The 19,484-nt window shown below is 38.9% G+C and overlaps 1 protein-coding gene across 3 annotated transcripts in view; it reads right to left on the minus strand.

Moving 5' to 3' along the window:
- Positions 1 to 347: 347 nt before the first annotated feature.
- The window catches only part of LOC124788186 (transcriptional regulator ATRX homolog), a 495,869-nt gene continuing 476,732 nt past the window's right edge, over positions 348 to 19,484 (minus strand). For all 3 annotated transcript variants that reach the window (XM_047255347.1, XM_047255346.1, XM_047255348.1), the window contains 2 exons: positions 18,703 to 18,775; positions 348 to 945 (listed from right to left, as the gene is read on the minus strand). In XM_047255347.1, coding sequence (XP_047111303.1) covers positions 854 to 945; positions 18,703 to 18,775 — 165 coding nt within the window. In that variant the 3' untranslated portion in view covers positions 348 to 853. The remainder of the gene's footprint in view (positions 946 to 18,702; positions 18,776 to 19,484) is intronic.

Below are 19,484 nucleotides of genomic sequence, written 5' to 3' on the forward strand. Positions count from 1 at the left end.
GGGGGGGACATCAGTGATATGAGACTGTAATTCTGATTATTACTCCTATTTGCTTTCTGAAGTATTGGTGTGACCTGTGCAACTTTCCATTGTTTAGGTGCTGACCCATCATTGAGTGAGCAGTTGTACATGACTGTCAAGTATAGGGCTATTATACCAGCATACTCTGAGAGTAACCTATTTGGATTACTGTTTGAAAACACAGTATCTGTACTGTTCTTTAACTTCCTTCTTCTCACTTACTGACTCTCTACCAGCCTCTAGGTGTGTATACATAATAAAATGTTCACTCCACGGTACATACACATTCACAACATTGTGAATAATTTATTAAAACTGAACTTACCAATATTACAGATAGTTTCTCACTTACAAAAACAAAATTACACATTTTCTAATTTATTTCATATAGCCAATAAATTTATACACACACAAACAAAATTACACATTTTCTCATGTACTTCAGATAACCAATACATATGTACACCCAATATTGTACATTCAATGGGGAATAGGAATGCAATGACTGTTTTAGTGTGTCAAATTTTCTCATCACCCAAAGAAAACGACCATACAGCAATTCTTGCGCAACACTATAACAAATGTGATTCTCAAGAGAAACAACGAATACTTCACACACTGTTATTACAGAGTCAAATTTCATGACCTAGTGTATCAATAACTGAACAATACATAAGAAGCCACATTTAATCCATAAATATTTTTTTTTAAAACACATGTAAAAAAATTATACCTTTATGTACAAACTAAATTCAGATAAATAATAGTTACTGTATAACAAAAAGTTTTGTACACAAATAGAAGTACACACATTCATCTTAGTTTAAAACAACTAATCAATAATTTCAATACTGTCATCACTAGGTGTGTGTTGCTGTGGCAGTGAAGATACAGTGTTTTCCATCTGAAGACCCAGATTTCTACCTGCAATGAAAGTTCAACACCATTAGTTGAGTATCTACTGAAACTGAATGTAATAACATAACTCACTTTGTTTTGGTTTAAAAGGTTTCGATTTTCAATTCAGCAGCTGGGTAAGAAGCAGATTAATTTGTCTAAGCAAACTTTTAGGAATGGGAAATTCTATAAGACTTCTGTTACTACAATTGACAGCCAACAGGAAATTCTCAACACCAAACAGTATCCACAGTGCAGATGCAGTAGAGAGGTAAGATCACTTTATGTCATATGTTTGGCTTCACTTTATTCTCTGCACAAGTATTTCAGTGCTAACTACCAATAATTTTGAAGAAGTCATAAGTATTTCATTTTCTCTCTCTCTTAAATCTGTATTCTATACATAGAGATTTTATCATCAGACACCACATCGTGTTTTATTTGTGAAGTCATGCTATCTGCAGTTACCATACAAATACTTCATTAATTCTAGTTATGGCTATGTGTCTATTAGAACTGTACAATATTTAAATGTGTACAGTATCTGAAAATTATCTAGTTTCAAAGTGAGGGCAACAAAAGAAGTTGAGGAAGAACATCCTCATGAAATGTGTGCACAAGCAAAATATTCTGAAAAAAAAGTAAGATAAATTTCAAATACAAATGCACCTCTGTTAGTAGTTTAATAAACAAATTGTTATTGACCCTCAAAAAATAAAACTGTAATAGGTTTTAGAGTATGGGGGGGGGGGAGGGAGGGGGGGGGGGGGAGAGAGAGAGATAATGTTTCAGGGAGTGAACTGGTCTGGAGTAGAAGACAGACAGGAAGGGTGTGAGGGGAAATTAAAGATACAGGTAGCAGCCTGAAAGCAGGTGGAATGTGACAGGTACAAAAGGGAGAAGGTAAGTGAGAAGATACAGAGACTATCACAGAATGGGACCAGTGAAACTGGGTTGAGTTTGCACCTATGTAACTGAGAAAACCTGGTGAAGTAAACTACCTTACAGAGTGCAGCAGGCCTTGAAACATGGTGTCTAGTTGGCCTTGGCCACACTTTATCAGTGACCATCCTTCCAAATAGATGATATGCTCAGAGTAAAGTCTATGTAGAATGCTGAAAAACCTTTTCCATTTCCAAGTCACAGCACTTCAAATAAATTCTCAATCTGACACCTGTCTCTGTCATAGTCATCAGAAGGAAACATGGGCAGAGTTCTGCTAACATAGGTGCTGTAGCAGTGTCTGGAACCTTACAGAGATGGGACGAAATGACATTACATGAGAAGGCGAGTCGGTAAACTCTTGACAGCTGTGAAATGTCATGGGATTCAGTGATATCAGATGCTGCAAGGGGCTGGACTCAGGTCTGAAACTGCAGCTCCCACTCCCTATAAGTATCAAGCACTCATACTAATTTCTGCTTGGTGTTTAAAATCTGCCCTGTAGCTCATTAAATGTGTACTCCTGATCTTGGTTGAAATTGTTGCAGTTTATTCTAATCTTGGCCACCTTCTTAATAATGGAGTCCTCAAAAGATGATGCATGAGCCAAGACATTCATCTTTTCAAATTTTATCTTTTGCCTACTCTCCAAGCAATGTTCAGCCATGACTGACTTCTCAAGCTCCTGTTGCATCTGCTCAAAAACAACACTCAGTGACAGAGCGAATCATTTAGATTATTTACATGCTGCCACATTACCAGGGCTTACTATAAACACTGGATACTTGGAGACTTACACTGTTTTTAACAGTGTGTAATATATTTCATATCTTAGTCTGGTCTCAATCAATGTCTTTGCAAATTGCTTTCAAGATTAAATGGAAGCAAAGACGAATGCTTGAAACTTGTCATGTAGTGGCAGCAACAGTGTCAAATATTTTACTTGTGAGAAGAAATTATTAGATTAAATTAAATTTTAGCATGTGAAAACCACTGATGTTAGAGGCAGTAGGAAAGAGGACAAAAGATCTGTAGTTATGTACTAGTCAGGGAAGAGGTGTGAGCAGAAATAATTAAGAAAATAGTGCTGAATTCCATACTTCTTCAAGAAAAGTAATTGTCTTAGCCAAGTGGTAGAGGATAAAGGTTCTTTATGAAAGAATTTTCAAGAAAAGAATCATATTGTGATAAGGTGCCAGGCAGGAAATAATACATGGATTAGGGCGACAGAATCAATAATGTCTTGATTAACAATACCTGCAGCAATGAACAGTAAAGCTGTTGAGTTTGTTTTGGTTTTGAGGTATTGTAAGCAGTCCCAATTTAATAGCTCTAAGAGTCAGGTTAACACAGAGTAGGACTGACTCCTCCTGTCATTTAAGGGGTAAAATGGTTTGGCTTGTGGGATTTTATGATTCATTGTCTTCATCTCAATAAGAAAGAAAAATTGTCTCCATTGAAAGTAGAATATTTACTGCCTGCACCTTTTTTAAGGTAGGCAATTAGTATTAAAATAAGTAAATAAAGGAATTTTTTCAATCTGAAACATGTGCAGTAGAAACAGGGATCAAAGAAAGCTTACCGCACAAGATTTCAAAGCGTATTCTATGCACTCTGTTGCTTGGAAGAACGACAAACCCAATAAGAATATTTTTTTATTTACTTAAATCTACAGTTGTACTTTTACTTTGCAAAATGATTACAACTTTTGGTAACAAGTACCATCATCAGAATCACAAATAAAATACTCTTTAGGAAATAGTTACAAAACATTTTTCTATATGACAAGTATCAATAAAAAAATAAAATAAAATAAATAATTACACTGCCTGACGAAAAAGGGAAGCATGCAGAAGCAGAGAAAGATACAAAATGAAACTTCACAGGTTGAGAGGGTATGTGGTGTTATTTCAAAAACAACAATATGGAGTGAACTTTACAAAGATCATGGCAGTATGAGCCTATGTATCAGTATGACATTGCACCACCCTCAGGCCTGAATGTAAGCACTAATTCAGTTGGAAGTCCTTTCATAAAAAAATTGTATCCTCTTCTGAGACAGGCTGGTCCACAAATGCTGTAAGTAGTCCTTGATATCCTGGATACTAGCACTGGGACAGAGTTGGTCCTAAACATTTTATCTGGGACAGATATGAGGATCTTGCTGGCCCCATGTGAATAACTCAGCATTATTCACACAATTCATAGACACACATGCCATATGTGGAAGAGCACCGTCCTGATGAAAATTGGCATCCTGATAATGTCCATGAGACAGAGCACCTGAAGACATGGGATGTCCATGACATACTGTTGGGTCATCAGAGTTCCCTCAACACCAAAGAGTTGTTCATTTACTCTTAAATCTTTGAATGTACGACGAAGCTCTTCCAACGTATTTTTGTGCAACATAGTATATCACCCATCAATGAGTTGACATGATTAGGAATACTGCAACCTGTTACAAGTTGGTTTCTCAATGATTTGCATCTTCGACAGCAATTTCAGTGCTACATCCTCTATTTCGCCACCATTCAAAAGAGATGCTGCAATTCCAGATGATGTGGGTGTCAGTGCAATATTTTTTTTTGTGATCATATGGTTAAAAAAATAAATGAAAAGATAAAAGTTTGGAGTGTGTCTCTGGGCACATTTAGAAAAAACAGTCGGCCACTTTGGCCTATAATTGCATGCATAATTCTGTCATATGATATGCATTCTTTGGAAGATATGTTTGAATAAGTGTACCCAATTCATTGACATCAAAGTGTGTTTCTCATTGTAAATCACAATCAAAAAGGTCATTTGGAGAGTTATTCAGCACAGTCATTCACAAGTGTACCAGTGTTTTGTTAGATATTCCATGCACATGTCCTCAATCACAAACAAAGCCTCATTATATAATGATCTGTGTGTGCTCAAAAGTTCAGATTCTGATTTGTACCACAGAAACCATGTAGGATATTTTCACTCATGTAGTCTTTCTATTTTTCCCACATATTTTTTGGATCGGATGGGAAGCACACTGTCAATGCAACTGCAAATGATGGCTGTATTTGCTCTGATTGAGCAGTATTCAATGTATCAGCAAGTGAAGTCTCCCAATGTGCACATTTTCAAGAAGATTTAACTCTTGGAAAGCTTCACAATAAGTGGCACATACCTAACAATTTACTGCTCTCAATTATTAGAAGGACGTTGGCTAACATACACTGATTAACAGTAATTGCAAGTAAATGTGAAAGGATTCTGTACCATTTCAGGTGAATACTGTGCAAATGGCCTAATATGTTGGTCAAATATAAATTGGGACATCCCACAAATCCTTTACCTTGTTTGTGACTTTGAGTTGTTCAATGATGCAGTCCATGCATAGTACGTTGACACTTCAGAGTTACGTAGTGTATTAGCAAACATATAATTCCTGCACAATGAGAAAAATGCAGTTAACATTGTTGGCAGTGACGTCCATGCTCTTGCATTAGCATTTTCTGTTGTGAAGTACATGTGCTGTCCATTTTCAAGGTCCACTGCCAAGAGAACAACTGTTGGAAGTTCTTCATGGATTGGAAATGATAAACTATGTTATACCGCTCCACTGATGCTAATAACGTAGCATCCCAGTTGTTATTGGTTGATCTTACTGACGGATGCTGTTGCAATTCCTACTTCAAAACTGCCAGATAGCTTCCTTCACTCACATATTTTCAAATCTACTCAATCAATTTCACCGAATTGTGATTCTCAACACTAATATGTGCTTTGTATGTTTTCAAGAGTAATGGTGAATACAGTACAGCCCAATGATTATTCACTCCAATATCATTGTTTTGTACTTTTAAAGTGATAGATTCACTGCCATCGTCAGTTCACTGTTGACAATACAGTGGATATCTGTCATTTCAGTGGTAAGTCTTGGAAAGTATCTTGGAAATTGTCTTTTGCATTTCCAATCAGCATGGTGAACTGTTGTTAAATAAGCCACCTGAACCATGAATCATGTTTATGGTGATAAATTAAAGTAAGTCTGGACCAGTGTAGGCATCTGGTATTTCTGCTGAGATGTCTTGAGCAATCTGATGTGGTGTGACTTGAACCAACCGAATTAAAGTGTCTGTACATGGTAATTCTCTCTTTTGCCATTCAAAAGATTACATCCAGCAGCATGTCTTTAAAAGGACATGATGCTCCAAAGATGATTGTCCAGATAACAAAAATTCTTTCATTCATCCCGTGTAGGTCTGCATATAAATATAATTCAGGGATCTTTGTGAGTGAAGGGACAGAAGCTCATCACAGTTTCATTACAGTTGCTTGAGTGGTGTACAAATGCATACAGGACAAACGAACATTTATAGGTTCAAATGTCTCTGAGCACTATGGGGCTTAATATCGGAGGAACTTAGAACTACTTAAACCTTACTAACCTAAGGACATCACACACATCCATGCCCGAGGCAGGATTCGAACCTGCGACCATAGCAGTCGTGCGGTTCTGGACAGAAGCGCCTAGCACCGCTTGGCCACTGCAGCCAGCGAACATTTCTACTGTTTAAATTTTTATTATTATTTTTTGTCAGTTTTCAATTAAGTAGGTAGTTATTCATTATGTGACCAAGTAGCTTAGGCTATCAAAGTCCAAAGAGCCTGATGAGTTAAATTAAACTCACATCCTACTACCTTCAATAATTTAGATGTAAAAGCAGTATCTGGCAATGGTGGTCAAATATTGACAATAAAATATGCTGACTAGCTGGGTCTAGAACATAGGAGTAAAGTTTTATATCACAGAATCATAAAAAATAGCTTAATCACAATTTTTAGAAGTAAATTATGGAAAGAATGTTGGAAGGAGATTTTAAAAGCAGGTAGTGCAGATACAAAATTTATCTCCTTTTTAAACACATTTCTGTATTACTCTGAGTCTTATTTACCCTAAAACTAACAAAGGTAGAATTAATCAAAAGCAAGTACGGGGTATGGATAAATTTTGCTTTTATAGTAACTTTTGCTAGGAAGAAAGAACTGTAGAGAATTTGAAAGATCTGTAGAAAGAAAGAACTATACCTAATTCAAAAGACAGGCTTTACTCAGGAGTTGCTTGTAACTCTGTTAGATGATTATATTACATTAAATGTACTTTTTGTTCCAATATATCTGTAGTGAGAAAATCCACCAGGAGGCAGAACATGTCAGAAAACATGAATATGCAAGGAATGTTTACCTTCCACAGGTCTCCAGTGAAATGTTGCTCATGGATGTCACAAAACATGTAAATCTTCAATACACTGAGTGCTTATAATAATTCTAAGGCTATTGTAGCCGTGCATCATCACACAGAAAACTGATTTTACAACGTTTATATACACTGATCACATTACCACACTGAATTTTTACAGACGTCAGATTCATGTAATACTCGCATTATTAGATATTGTTGATAACACAGAAACATCAATCAGTTCTGCCAAGAAATTCATCAATGGAGTAAGAGTTGGGCACCAGCAAAGCCTTCAGGCTGCTCATAAACTGAACTTTATTACTAGTTAAATTTTTTATGGCTGCTGGAAAGTTATTGAAAATGTGTGATCCAGCATAATGGACACCTTTCTGGACCATAATACGCAACTTTAAATCTTTGTGAAGATTAGTCTTATTTACAGTATTGATTCCATGTACTGTGATGTAGGTTTGTAGAAGAGAGAAATTTTTAATGACAAATTAAATTAAGGAATAAATGTAAGGGGTGATAAAAAAAGTTCCCATTTGAGGGTGTTGCTACAGAGTATATGCAATGTAGCCTGATTCTGATGCAGTTATGCAAGCACCGAAATGTAGGCAAGGGTTAGTGGGGCATTTGCATCCTTCTGATGTGCACACGGTAAATGCGGAAACGTGAACTGTGGCATATTATTACCGAATGCATCCAAACAGGACCAACATGCTGTTATTCTTTTCTTGTCTGCCAAATGGCAAACACCAGTAGACATCCGTCATAGAATGTAGAATGTGTATGGGTAGCATGTCTGCTGAAAACCATAGTTGTGGAGTGGTGCGCTAAGTTCCATGCTGTTTATAACAAAGCACTCACCATATCGCAAACGTCATGATGCAAAGTTACACCAACTCAAGAGGGACACACTCAAGCACCCGCCCTACAGTCCTGATCCCTTCCAAGTCAATTACCACACTTTTGGTCCCTTAAACAAAGCCTTGAAGAGTCAATGGTTCCTGTTGGATGAAGATTTTGTAGCAGGTGGTTACGGGCTTTACCATACAGGAGGACACAATGTTTTACCGAATGGGTATCTTCAACTTGGTGCATCGGTGAGATGATTACCTAAATGCTCATGGGGATTTTACCTCATTGGCAGACCAATTGTGGACTGTACAGCCTTCAAACAGAAATTTTTTGAACACCTCTTACATACTGGGAAGTGGTAGTTAGTAACCCTAGTTGCTTAAGCAGGTCCCTGCTGGATGTTGTTGAGTTCACACCACAAGCAACTTGTATTACACATTTTCGACTTGGAAAACTTTGGCCTGGCTTGATGAGTTACCTCAAAAATGATCCCATATGACATTATGGAATCAAAGTAAGCAAAGTGTGGTGGCCTTTTTTTATTTTACATCACCTATCTCTGACAACATCCATACTGCAAATAGAGATTTGATTAAGAGCTTCAAAGTTCTGTAGTATGATCACCATAGTTGAATTTATTCTCATATTGTAATCCCAAGAATTGAACACTCTCAACTTCTTCTATATGGCTGTCATCATATTCTAGGGATATGTGACTGTCGTAATTTTTTAGACGTACATGAAGGTCAAATATCGTACAACTTCTAAACTGTATACCGTGCATTTTTTCAAAGTTTAGTAACACAAACTGGCTAGGAATCATTTATTAACATCCATGAAAATTTTACTAACTGAGCTTTGTTAGATTATACTTGATTTGCCAGTTATTGCAATGTTTGTATCATAAGCAAACAAAACAAACTTGGAATCTGGTAATTTTGAGATTATAGGTCATTGATATAAACCAGCTTTATGTGAAACCCAGTGTTCTATAGAATGCCTAAAATTGAACATAAAAGGATGAAAAATAGATACTTTACGTTGCCTTGGCATTGGATACTTTACTGGATAGTCAGCTGGGAAAGTACATATGTCTAATCCAGCCATTTTTTCCCACCACCACTGTTTGCAGTGGCATTTGGGTCTTTGTTTTAATGGCTGTGAAAACATTGTATTGTAGTACGACATTCAATCATCATGCTGTGGATATCACCATAATAGGTCTCCAGTGTATAGCATTCAGCTGAAGTTCCACAGATGCTCTCCTGTCATCTTTTCCCCCTGTTCTTGTATTGTCATGTCACAAGGGAGTGTAGTGCCAAGACAGTAATCACACCATGCTGAACACACAACAATAGTTCTATAATGAAATATCCTAAGTAAGAGCCAATGCTGCTAAAAATTGTGTTTTCTGGACCAAAACCAGTTACCAAAAGTTAGTTTATAACGTGAAAAAGGCTAAGACAACCATGAAGAAGGAGCCACAGGACTACTGGCTGCTAAGAAACACTGTGACATAGTGACGATTGAGAACTAGACTATGTTGGTCTATCACGTTACAGAAGCTATGAGTACTATTCAATTTTATGTCACATAAGGCCCATCTGGCTATTGGTCACTGTGGGTGGAACAGGATGTTGAAAGAACGTTCACCCACCTGTAAGAACACTACCCTTCATGATACTGAGCTGTGCATTCTACTCCGTGAGCCTAGCCAGTAGAAGAAAAAAGTTGTTTTGAAAGAGGTGTTGTGGTCAAGCCAATGTTTTTTTTTTTTCAAACGCATTGATTTTTAGTCCCATCCTGATAGAAAGTACACATTTATAATGGTCTACCAAGATCATCTCATCTCACTAAGTTTGTAGTTCTCAGGGATCTGAAATCAAACAGAGTGGAAGAAGTAGACTGCAACCTCATCAACATATTTATGTTGCTTGCTGCTCCAATGACTCTACAGTAGAATAAATGCAGGGAATTTGCATAAAATGTGGTAAGGAGCCTAAAGCCAAATTTACATGACGACAGAGGGTTGCGCCACTCATTGGGAGGAATGAGTTGCAAGCAAATGGTTCCATGTTTGACTGTAGACATGACACCACCAGTATACACTTCAGTTTCGTCGTTTTGAAGGTCTCTGTGTCGCGTCTGAAATGAAAGTTTTGGCAGCTGCAAGTCGCACGAGTTGTGGTGGAGTTAAATCTAGTTGGGTGGAATCGGTACATAAGAAAAAAAAAATAAGAAATGTGTTTAGATTCATGACTGAAGTTACTCAGCATCCTTGCGGAAATAATTTATAACGGAAGACCCAAGAAGTTCTTTCAATTATCTTAGAATGTCACCAGAAGTGTTCACATTTCTTCTAAGTAGAGTTAATTATGTGATAAGGAGTAAAGATACTGTAATACATGAAGCACTGTTGCCAGAACTGAAATTACATACCATATTATGTGCATTATCATCGAGAACACTCAGCATGTTATAAGATGTGGTTTTAGTTGGTGACGATGCTTTTTCACTAACATCAATAATTATTAATATTAACAGTAATAATTGTTAACATTAACAGCAATAATTATTCAAAGCAGGCCACATTAAGAAGAGAATGGTGTGCAAACTACTCTCTTAAAAACAGATCTGTACAGTGACATTATTTCAAAATTCTAACATGTGTGAATGGGGATCACTGCTGCGACATTTTAAATAGATGAATATTGAATAAAGAATGCAGCTTCTTGATTTGTGTAGCATCCTCTCCTGTCAACAATATTCTTTAACAAAGAGCTGACCAACTCAAAAGATGGGATTTTAGTCTTGTAGACGAGAGCATTGCCACATGTAGAATTACTGACTTGTATTTTTCTTATTTCAGTTGTGTATGTACTCCTAACCCAATAAATTTTGCCTTGGAGCTCAGATACTGTCAAACCATCTATGTTCTGATCGCACATGAAGGTATCAGGAGCAGCAATAACTGAAATCACACAAACACCTATGGAAAGCATAGATATCCAAAAAGCGAACATTATCCTCCATTCCCCATTTCATATTTCAGTTTGTCTGCACTCTATCAACACTCATAACCTCAAAACTCATGCAACTAGTGTTGCCGAAGTTGGAAAACACCGAAAGTGTTTAGTTTCACCGAGTTGCTCAAACGCACGGCGCGCATGCGCAGTGGCTGGTAGCATAGTTGCCTGCAACCTAGTGTCGTCGTGTAAACTAGGCTTAAAGGATTATTGGCCCTCCTTGAATATCAGTCATGGTAAGTTGTGCCACTTACAAAGTCAGGAGAGCATTGACAGAGTAAACCAGGGCATTGAGAATATGCTGTGTGCTTGGATATAAGAAGAAAACAACTAGCTGCAGGAGTAACAGTTTGCAGTTCATCCAGCTCATGAAAAACAAAGCTTTTTATTCTGGGTTTACCAGGTCACCATTCGAAGCTCTGTTTGGCTGCAAAGGTAGAGTAGGTCGCTCGGTGTCATCCCTGCCTGCTGATGTTTTACACGATGTAGAGACTGAGAAAGGTCTTGAAAAAACAACACAACAGCAAAAAGAAAGAAGAGATGAACCAATGCACGAGGCACAGCTCTGAGCAGAAGACATATATGAGAATGCAATCCATGATGGAGGAAACCAAAACAGTGATGAAGCCATGGCTATCGAAGAGTCTCCATTTCTTTGGTTACCGAAAATCTTTCTTTTCCTGATACCTGCTGCATCTGCTTGACAGAAGCCAGCAGTGCTCATACATGTCAAAAGTGTGGATGAAACATTCATGTAAAACATGGACATACTCCTAAAGACGATGACAATGACAAAATAGAAGGTTATGGGGTCAACATTCATCATAAATTTTACAGAAAACTTTGTTGGTATTACATACAGATACACAAAGGTTGGAACTTAAATAGTGTCAACTATTTATTCACGACCGATACAAAAGAGTTACATATTTGTGCTTGTTACTGTCCTTCAAATTAGTCACCAGCGTTGTGTAGAGCCCGTTGCCAGCGATGTGGAAGGCATAGTATACTGTTAGCAGAGCCTGTTCTGTTGATGCTGCGAATGGAGCGGTCTACTGCCTGTCGAATCTCTGGAACAGTTCTGAAGTGAATGTTACGAAGTGATTCCTTCATCTTCAAAATCAAATCAAAGTCACAAGGACTTAAGCCCAAGGAGTATTGTAGATGGTACAGTTTCCCCGTCCCCTGAACAGAGCAGCCACAGCTTGCGCTGTATGCAAACGCGCATTGTTGTGCAAAATGATGGGTGGGATGTGCAGAAAGTGTCACCGCTTCTTTCATGAAGCTGGTCACAGGTGATGCTCCAAAAACGAACAGTAATACTGTGCATTGGCAGTCTGCCGTGGAGGAATGTAATGCATTATGATAACATCAACACAGTTGTACATGAGAATCACCATAACTTTAAACTGCTCCGTAACAAGTGCAAACATGTAACTCTTCTGTATTGGTTGTTGCCCTATTTAAGTTCCAAACCACATACATATTGTTAAAATTATGAAACAATAAGATCTCTTAGATATTCGCCAACAAAGCAGACTCATGGGAATAAATTTAATGAATTACAACCATTGATGGTGTCTGTCATTGCATGTACACAAAGCAATTATGTTGCACGCTTACACCAGGCCATGAACCTCCGAGCAAAGAAAGTACAAAAATATTACGGATCTTGAACAAAAAGAGTAGAGTTTAAGAAATATTTTTCCTGTTTTCTAAAATAACTCCATGTATTATCACTACTTATTAAGTATTTATGTTATTTGACATGTGCATGAATAAAATTAAATGTAAGTATACATGAAAATCAAGAATATAATTTCAAAAAATATCAGTTGAACGTTTTGTTTATCTACGTTGACAATACCTTTGTTTCACCTATCCTGCCTGGCTTCAGCTCCCACAGACTGTGGTCATGTGTGTGTGTGTGTGTGTGTGTGTGTGTGTGTGTGTGTGTGTGTTTTCGACAAAGGCCTTGATGGCCGAAAGCTCAGTTTCCTTGCCTTTTTGTTGTGCCTACCTGCGACTTACCATCTCCACTGTATGGTGAGGAGCAACTATCTTTTTCATAATACTGTTATCCTTGAAAAAATATACATTAGCCTGGTCAACAATGATAAAAAATGGTTGAATAGGGGAAATATATTTTTTTTCAGTGGTAGGAGTGGGCCACAAACAACATACTGAAATTCCCAACTGGTGGGATGTGACCATGGGGTGAGAGGGCTGTTTAAGGGTCCCTTTTTTAAGCTTTTGTTGAATAACTTAAAAATCATGGGTTCTATCAGAAATGTTTCCTTTTACAGAATTAAAGTACATTAAATTTCCTACAAAAAAATGTCCCATTCATTTTCTCTCTAGGACTAATAGCTTCCACTTTGCAGGGAAGTAGGTTAACAATAAATATTAAATGTGTGTATCACACTTAAGTGCAGTAACTATGATAAAGGACAAATTGTTTACTGGGATTTCTTTGTTCTCCACAAAGTGTGTCAGTACTACATGAAATCAAGATATGAGATACTATTACTAATGCAAGAAATGCATATGGACAGATTCTACATAAATCTCTGCACAATGTTCTATATTGCTAGAGGGGAAACTGACTCTTAGTCATCCTGAAAATCAGTTGAAGCATTCCTCTGGAAGAGGCAACTTCACCCACTATGAGTGCTGCTCACTTTTCAGTTTACAGACTACACCTCCCCAGCATTTCATGCATAGGTCTCTTATGTGAGTAAACAAAATAACTTCACTGAGCTTGTGTTTGAAGAGTGGAGTTATTTTCAGTTTATTAAGTGAGTATTTATTCACAGTTGCTAAGTGAGCCTTTATGTAAAATATGTTCTTATAAAAATGATTGAGAAGTATTTAATTTGTAAGTATGATGTGTCAATGACCTAAAGTACTGTTGGTGAGCAAGGCACTGGAATGGTAAATGCGGCACCTTGTTGCCGTCTATTGATGACAGCATAATGCAAAGCCATGTAACTGTTGAAGTCACTTAGTGGTGAAATAATAATGTCCAGAAAGTTACTGCACCTCTCTTACCATTGATTGTGTTACTGGTAGGATGCATAAATCTCAGCCATTCAGGAATTGCTGGTACTTGTACAGTGGGCTGTACTGCGTAGAGCTACTTACCACACACCCACACTGGGTGTGAATATGTTTGATGGAAAGGGAATGATCATATTCAGGTCTAGAATAATAATCTGCTACGTGCTTTGCTTGACTTATGTTCAAATATCTGAAGTTCCATAACACCTAGGTGAAGTACCTCTGCTGCAGTTGATAATTTGAGCTGCTGAGCCTCTTAGTTAAGAAGTTGGGAGAGCTGAGGCTGAGATGAAGCATTTGATAACCCTCAAGCTGTGAAACGTAGTCGAGCCTTTGGTACTGGAGACAATGAAATCAATGTTGTCCAATACGTACTGACAGCACATTACACTTCAGCCAGGCACTTCAGTGTGGTAGAGAGCTGACACCTCGAGCTGTTGAACATTTTTACATGGTTTACATGGTTCACTTAACAACTACAAATACATATTCTCTTAATAAACTGTAAATAACTATATAATCATAAGCTCAGTGAAGTTACTTTCTCTACTCACATAAGACAACTATACAAGATATGGGAAGGTGAAGTCTGTCCATAAACTGAAAAGCAAGCACCACATGTGTTGGGTGAAGTCGTTTTTCCCAGGTGTTAGTGCAGAGTTCTTCCTAATATCTTTCCCAGAAGAATGCTACAACTGCCATAAATGAAGACTTAAGATTAGTTTTCCTTCCAGCAGTGTAGAACAGTGTGCAGAGATTTACGTAGAATATAGCCAAATGTGTTCTTACCTTACTATTATTAGTAAATAATATTTGTATTCTATGTAGTATTAACACAGTATAAAATGAAGACCCCCCAGCATATCTGCGAACTGTGTAGGCAGTGACTCATATGGTGAACTGTGGAAGGGTCAAATATAACTTTGTGAAACATCCCACAGTTACTACTTGAGAGACAGTGGAGGGAGCGAGCAGAAAATTGTCTGCTCACACTTCAGCTTACAGACCTACGAAGGAGGGAAATGTATGACCACAATCTGGCACCATTCACCATGTATTTAATCACACATCTGGCCTCCTCTATCCTCTCTCTTCCCTGCCTGTCACATCCCCTTAACACAATTTATCCCTTAACATTATTCTACTGCACTTAGATGTGGCACACATATTTAGTATTTGTTCTTAACCCACTTCATTTGACAATAAACAATAATTAATACTATTAAAACACCATTTTAATAATATTAGAGAAGGAAAGTTGCTACTCACCATCTAGCAGAGATGCCGAGTCATGATAAGCACAACGAAAAGATTCACACAATTAGAGCTTTCGGCCATTGAGGCCTTTGTCAGCAACACACACACACACACACACACACACACACACACACACACACACACACACACACACACAAGTTGCACACATGTCTGCAGTCTCAGATAACTGAAACCGCACTGCGAGCAGCAGCACCAGTGCATGATGGAAGTGGCGACTGGGTGAGGATAAGGTGGTGGCTGCGACAGGGAGGAGGAGGGATAGTATGATAGTATGGTGGGGGTGGTGGACAGAAAAAGTGCTGCAGTTTAGACGGAGGGCAGGAGAGAAGGTGGGGGGGGCTAAGTAGTGGAAAGGAGAGAAATAAAAACAAAGTAAAAGACTGGGTGTGGCGGTGAAATGATGGTTGTGTAGTGCTGTTATGGGAACAGGGAGAGGGTTAGATGGGTGAGGACAGTGACTAACGAAAGTTGAGGCCAGGAGGGTTACGGGAACATAGCATGTATTGCAGGGAAAGTTCCCACCTACGCAATTCAGAAAAGCTGGTGTTGGTGGGAAGCATCCATATGGAACAGGCTGTGAAGCAGTCATTGAGATGAGGGACATCATGTTTGGCAGCGTGTTCAGCAACAGGGTGGCCCACTTGTTTTCTGGCACAGCTTGTCGGTGGCCATTCATGCTAACAGACAGCTTGATGGTCGTCATGCCTACATAGAATGCAGCACAATGGTTGCAGCTTAGCTTGTAAATCACATGACTGGTGTCACAGGTAGCCCTGTCTTTGATGGGATAGGTGACGTTAGGGACCAGACTGGAGTAGGTGGTGGTAGGAGGATGTATGGGACAGGTCTTGACCTCTAGATATATTACAGGGGTATGAGCCATGAGGTAAGGGATTGGGAGCAGGGGTTGTGTAAGGATGGACAAGTATATTGTGTAGGTTTGGTGGACGGCGGAATACCATTGTAGGAGGGGTGGGAAGGATAGTGGGCAGGACATTTCTCATTTCAGGGAACAATGAGAGGTAATCAACACCCTGGCGGAGAATCTAATTCAGCTGCTCCAGTCCTAGATGGTACTGAGTTAAGAGGAGAATGTTCCTCTGGCACTCTGGGACTTAGGGAGGTGGCATGAGACTGGAAAGATAAGGCATAGGAAATTTGTTCAAGGTTGAGAGGATAATTACAGTTAGTGAAGGCTTCAGTGAGACCCTCGGTATATTTTGAGAGGGACTGCTCGTCACTGCAGATGCAACGACCACAGGTGGCTAGGCTGTATGGAAGAGACTTCTTGGTATGGAATGGGTGGCAGCTGTCGAAGTGGAGGTATTGCTGGTGGTTAGTAGGTTTGATATGGATGGAGGTACTGATTTAGCCATCTCTGAGGTGGAGGTCAACATCTAGGAAGATGGCTTGTTGGGTTGAGTAGGACCAGGTGAAGCAAATGGGGGAGAAGTTGTTGAGGTTCTGGAGGAATGGGGATAGGATGTCCTCACCTTCAATCCACATAGCAAAGATGTCATCAATGAATCTGAACCAGGTGAGGGATTTAGGATTCTGGGTTTTTAGGAAAGACTCCTCTAGACGGCCCATGAATAGGTTGGCATAGGATGGCGCCATGTGGGTACCCATAGCTGTACCCCAGATTTGTTTGTAGGTAATGCCTTCAAAGGAGAAGTAATTGTGGGTGAGGATATAGTTGGTCCTGGTGAGTAGGAAGGAGGTTGTTGGTTTGGAATCCATAGGGCATCTGGAAAGGTAGTGTTCAACAGCAGTAAGCCCATGGGCATTAGGAATGTAGTGTACAGGGAGGTGGCATCAATAGTGACGAGCAGGGCACCGTGTGGTAAAGGGACAGGAACTGTGGAGAGTCGGTGGAGGAAATGGTTGGTATCTTTTATATATGAGTATAGGTTCAAGGTAATAGGTTGAAGGTGTTGGTCCGCATGGCACCATCCTATGCCAACCTATTCATGGGCCATCTAGATGCAAGACCTGTCCCATACATCCCTCTATCACCACCTCCCCAGTCCGGTCACTGACATCACCTATCCCATCAAAGGCAGGGCTACCTGTGAAACCAGTCGTATGATTTACAAACTAAGCTGCAACCACTGTGCTGCATCCTATCAACAAGCTGTCTATCAGCATGAATGGCTACCGACAAACAGTGGCCAAAAAACAAGTGGGCCACCCTGTTAGTGAACAAGCTGCCAAACATGATAGCCCTCATCACAATGACTGCTTTACAGCCTGTGCCATATGGATCCTTCTCACCAACACCAGATTTTCTGAATTGCGCAGGTGGGAACTTTCTCTACAATAATCCTATGTTCCCATAACCCTCCCGCCCTCAACTGTCGTTAGTCACTGTCCTCACCCATCTAACCCTCTCCCTGTTCCCATTCCAGCAACCGTCATTTCACCACCACACACAGTCTTTTACTTTGTTTTTATTTCTCTCCTTTCCGCTACTTAGCCATCCCTCCATCCTCAATGTCCGTCTAAACTGCAGCACTTTCTCTGCCCACCACCCGCACCATACTATTCCTCCTCCTCCCCGCCCCAGCCTCCTCCTTACCCCCACCCAGTCACCACTCCCATCATGCACTGGTGCTGCTGCTCACAGTGTGGTTTCAGTTATCTGAGACTGCAGACGTGTGTGCAAGTTGCATTTGTGTGTGTGTGTGTGTGTGTGTGTGTGTGTGTGTGTCACTTGCTGACAAAGGCCTTAATGGTTGAAAGCTATAACTGTGTGAATCTTTTTGTTGTGCCTATCATGACTCAGCATCTCCACTATATGGTGAATAGCAACTTTTCTTCTCTAATATTGTTCCACTGAATACTGGAGTTTCGGTTGTTTGATTTCATTTTAATAATCTGTGATTTTCCATCCCCTGCAATGCACAAATTATTAGTCCCATAGAAAAAAATGAATAGGGCCTTTTTTATAGGAATTTATTGTAGCTTAATTTTGTACTGGGAATCATTTTTGCTAGAAGCCACATTTTTCATGTCATTCGAAAAAAATATAAAAATGTGACCTTTAATTCCCACCCCACACACTCACATCCCACCAGTTGGGATCTTTAGTATGTTGTTCATGGCACTCCCTTCTAATACAGCACAAAAATTTGTGACTACAGCATCATATAAGTGATTGTAAAACAATGTGTAGTGAATACTATTTATCCCTCTAAATTTCTGTAAGTAGGTAAATTGTGATTCGCATGTCTCATAAGTGTCGTAATAACAGTCTATTTGTGACATTTTTTTTGTTTTCAGTATTACTATAAGACAATGGTCAAGGGATGAAAGTAAAATAAATTGTCTACCATTATTTATAGTTGTATTTCATTATTCAAATATTAATATGGTTTGGAACAAGTATAATCTTACCTCCATATGTTTTTGGTTGTGCAACTTGCATTATGGTTGGACTGATGGCACGCATCTGCCCAAAATCTTTAACCTAGACAGAGAAAGAATGAGTCAAACATGAAAAACAATACCATAAATTATGTATGTGCAAAAGTAAATGGCACAGTGTTACAGTTATGCGTTACAGGAGAAGCTGATATCCTGAAACTATTTTTTTAAATATTTTATTTCTAACCATAGATGTGCATTGCTACTTTTTTCTTTGCCAAACTGCACAGATAGATGTGGCTTTTCTGAGGAAATTTTCTTCATGATATTCGTTAGTTTATAACAGCATAAAAGACTGAGGTTGGATGAGATATTATTACAATCGGAACAGTTCAAGAAAAATTCCAATCTGTTATTGTGCCCAACATGTCGACATAGCATGGCTGACAGCCAGCACTACTACTGCAATACTCCGCACTGGCCTCCATGCTACTTTCAGTCACCTACGATTGAATTCTTTTGCCTAAAAATACTGGGTACTGCCATTACACTGCCTTCCTACTCGGAGAAGATCTGGTCCCACGGGTCTTACTTCACCCAAGTACTCTACTTTGATTACAACTATACTCTTTATCTGTATAGTTACCACAACTTATCTATTCCAAACTAATACATTAGTACTACATCAAATAAGTCACATTTGAAGAATCACCATGTGCTAGGAATTGTGACACTTTAAGTCATTGTTACTTGACTTCTCCTATTCTGATACTGCTCTACATGCTGTAGCATTTATTCCACAATTATCTGCC

Source organism: Schistocerca piceifrons, chromosome 3 (assembly GCF_021461385.2).
Source record: "Schistocerca piceifrons isolate TAMUIC-IGC-003096 chromosome 3, iqSchPice1.1, whole genome shotgun sequence".
Classification (NCBI taxonomy): Eukaryota; Metazoa; Arthropoda; class Insecta; order Orthoptera; family Acrididae; genus Schistocerca; species Schistocerca piceifrons.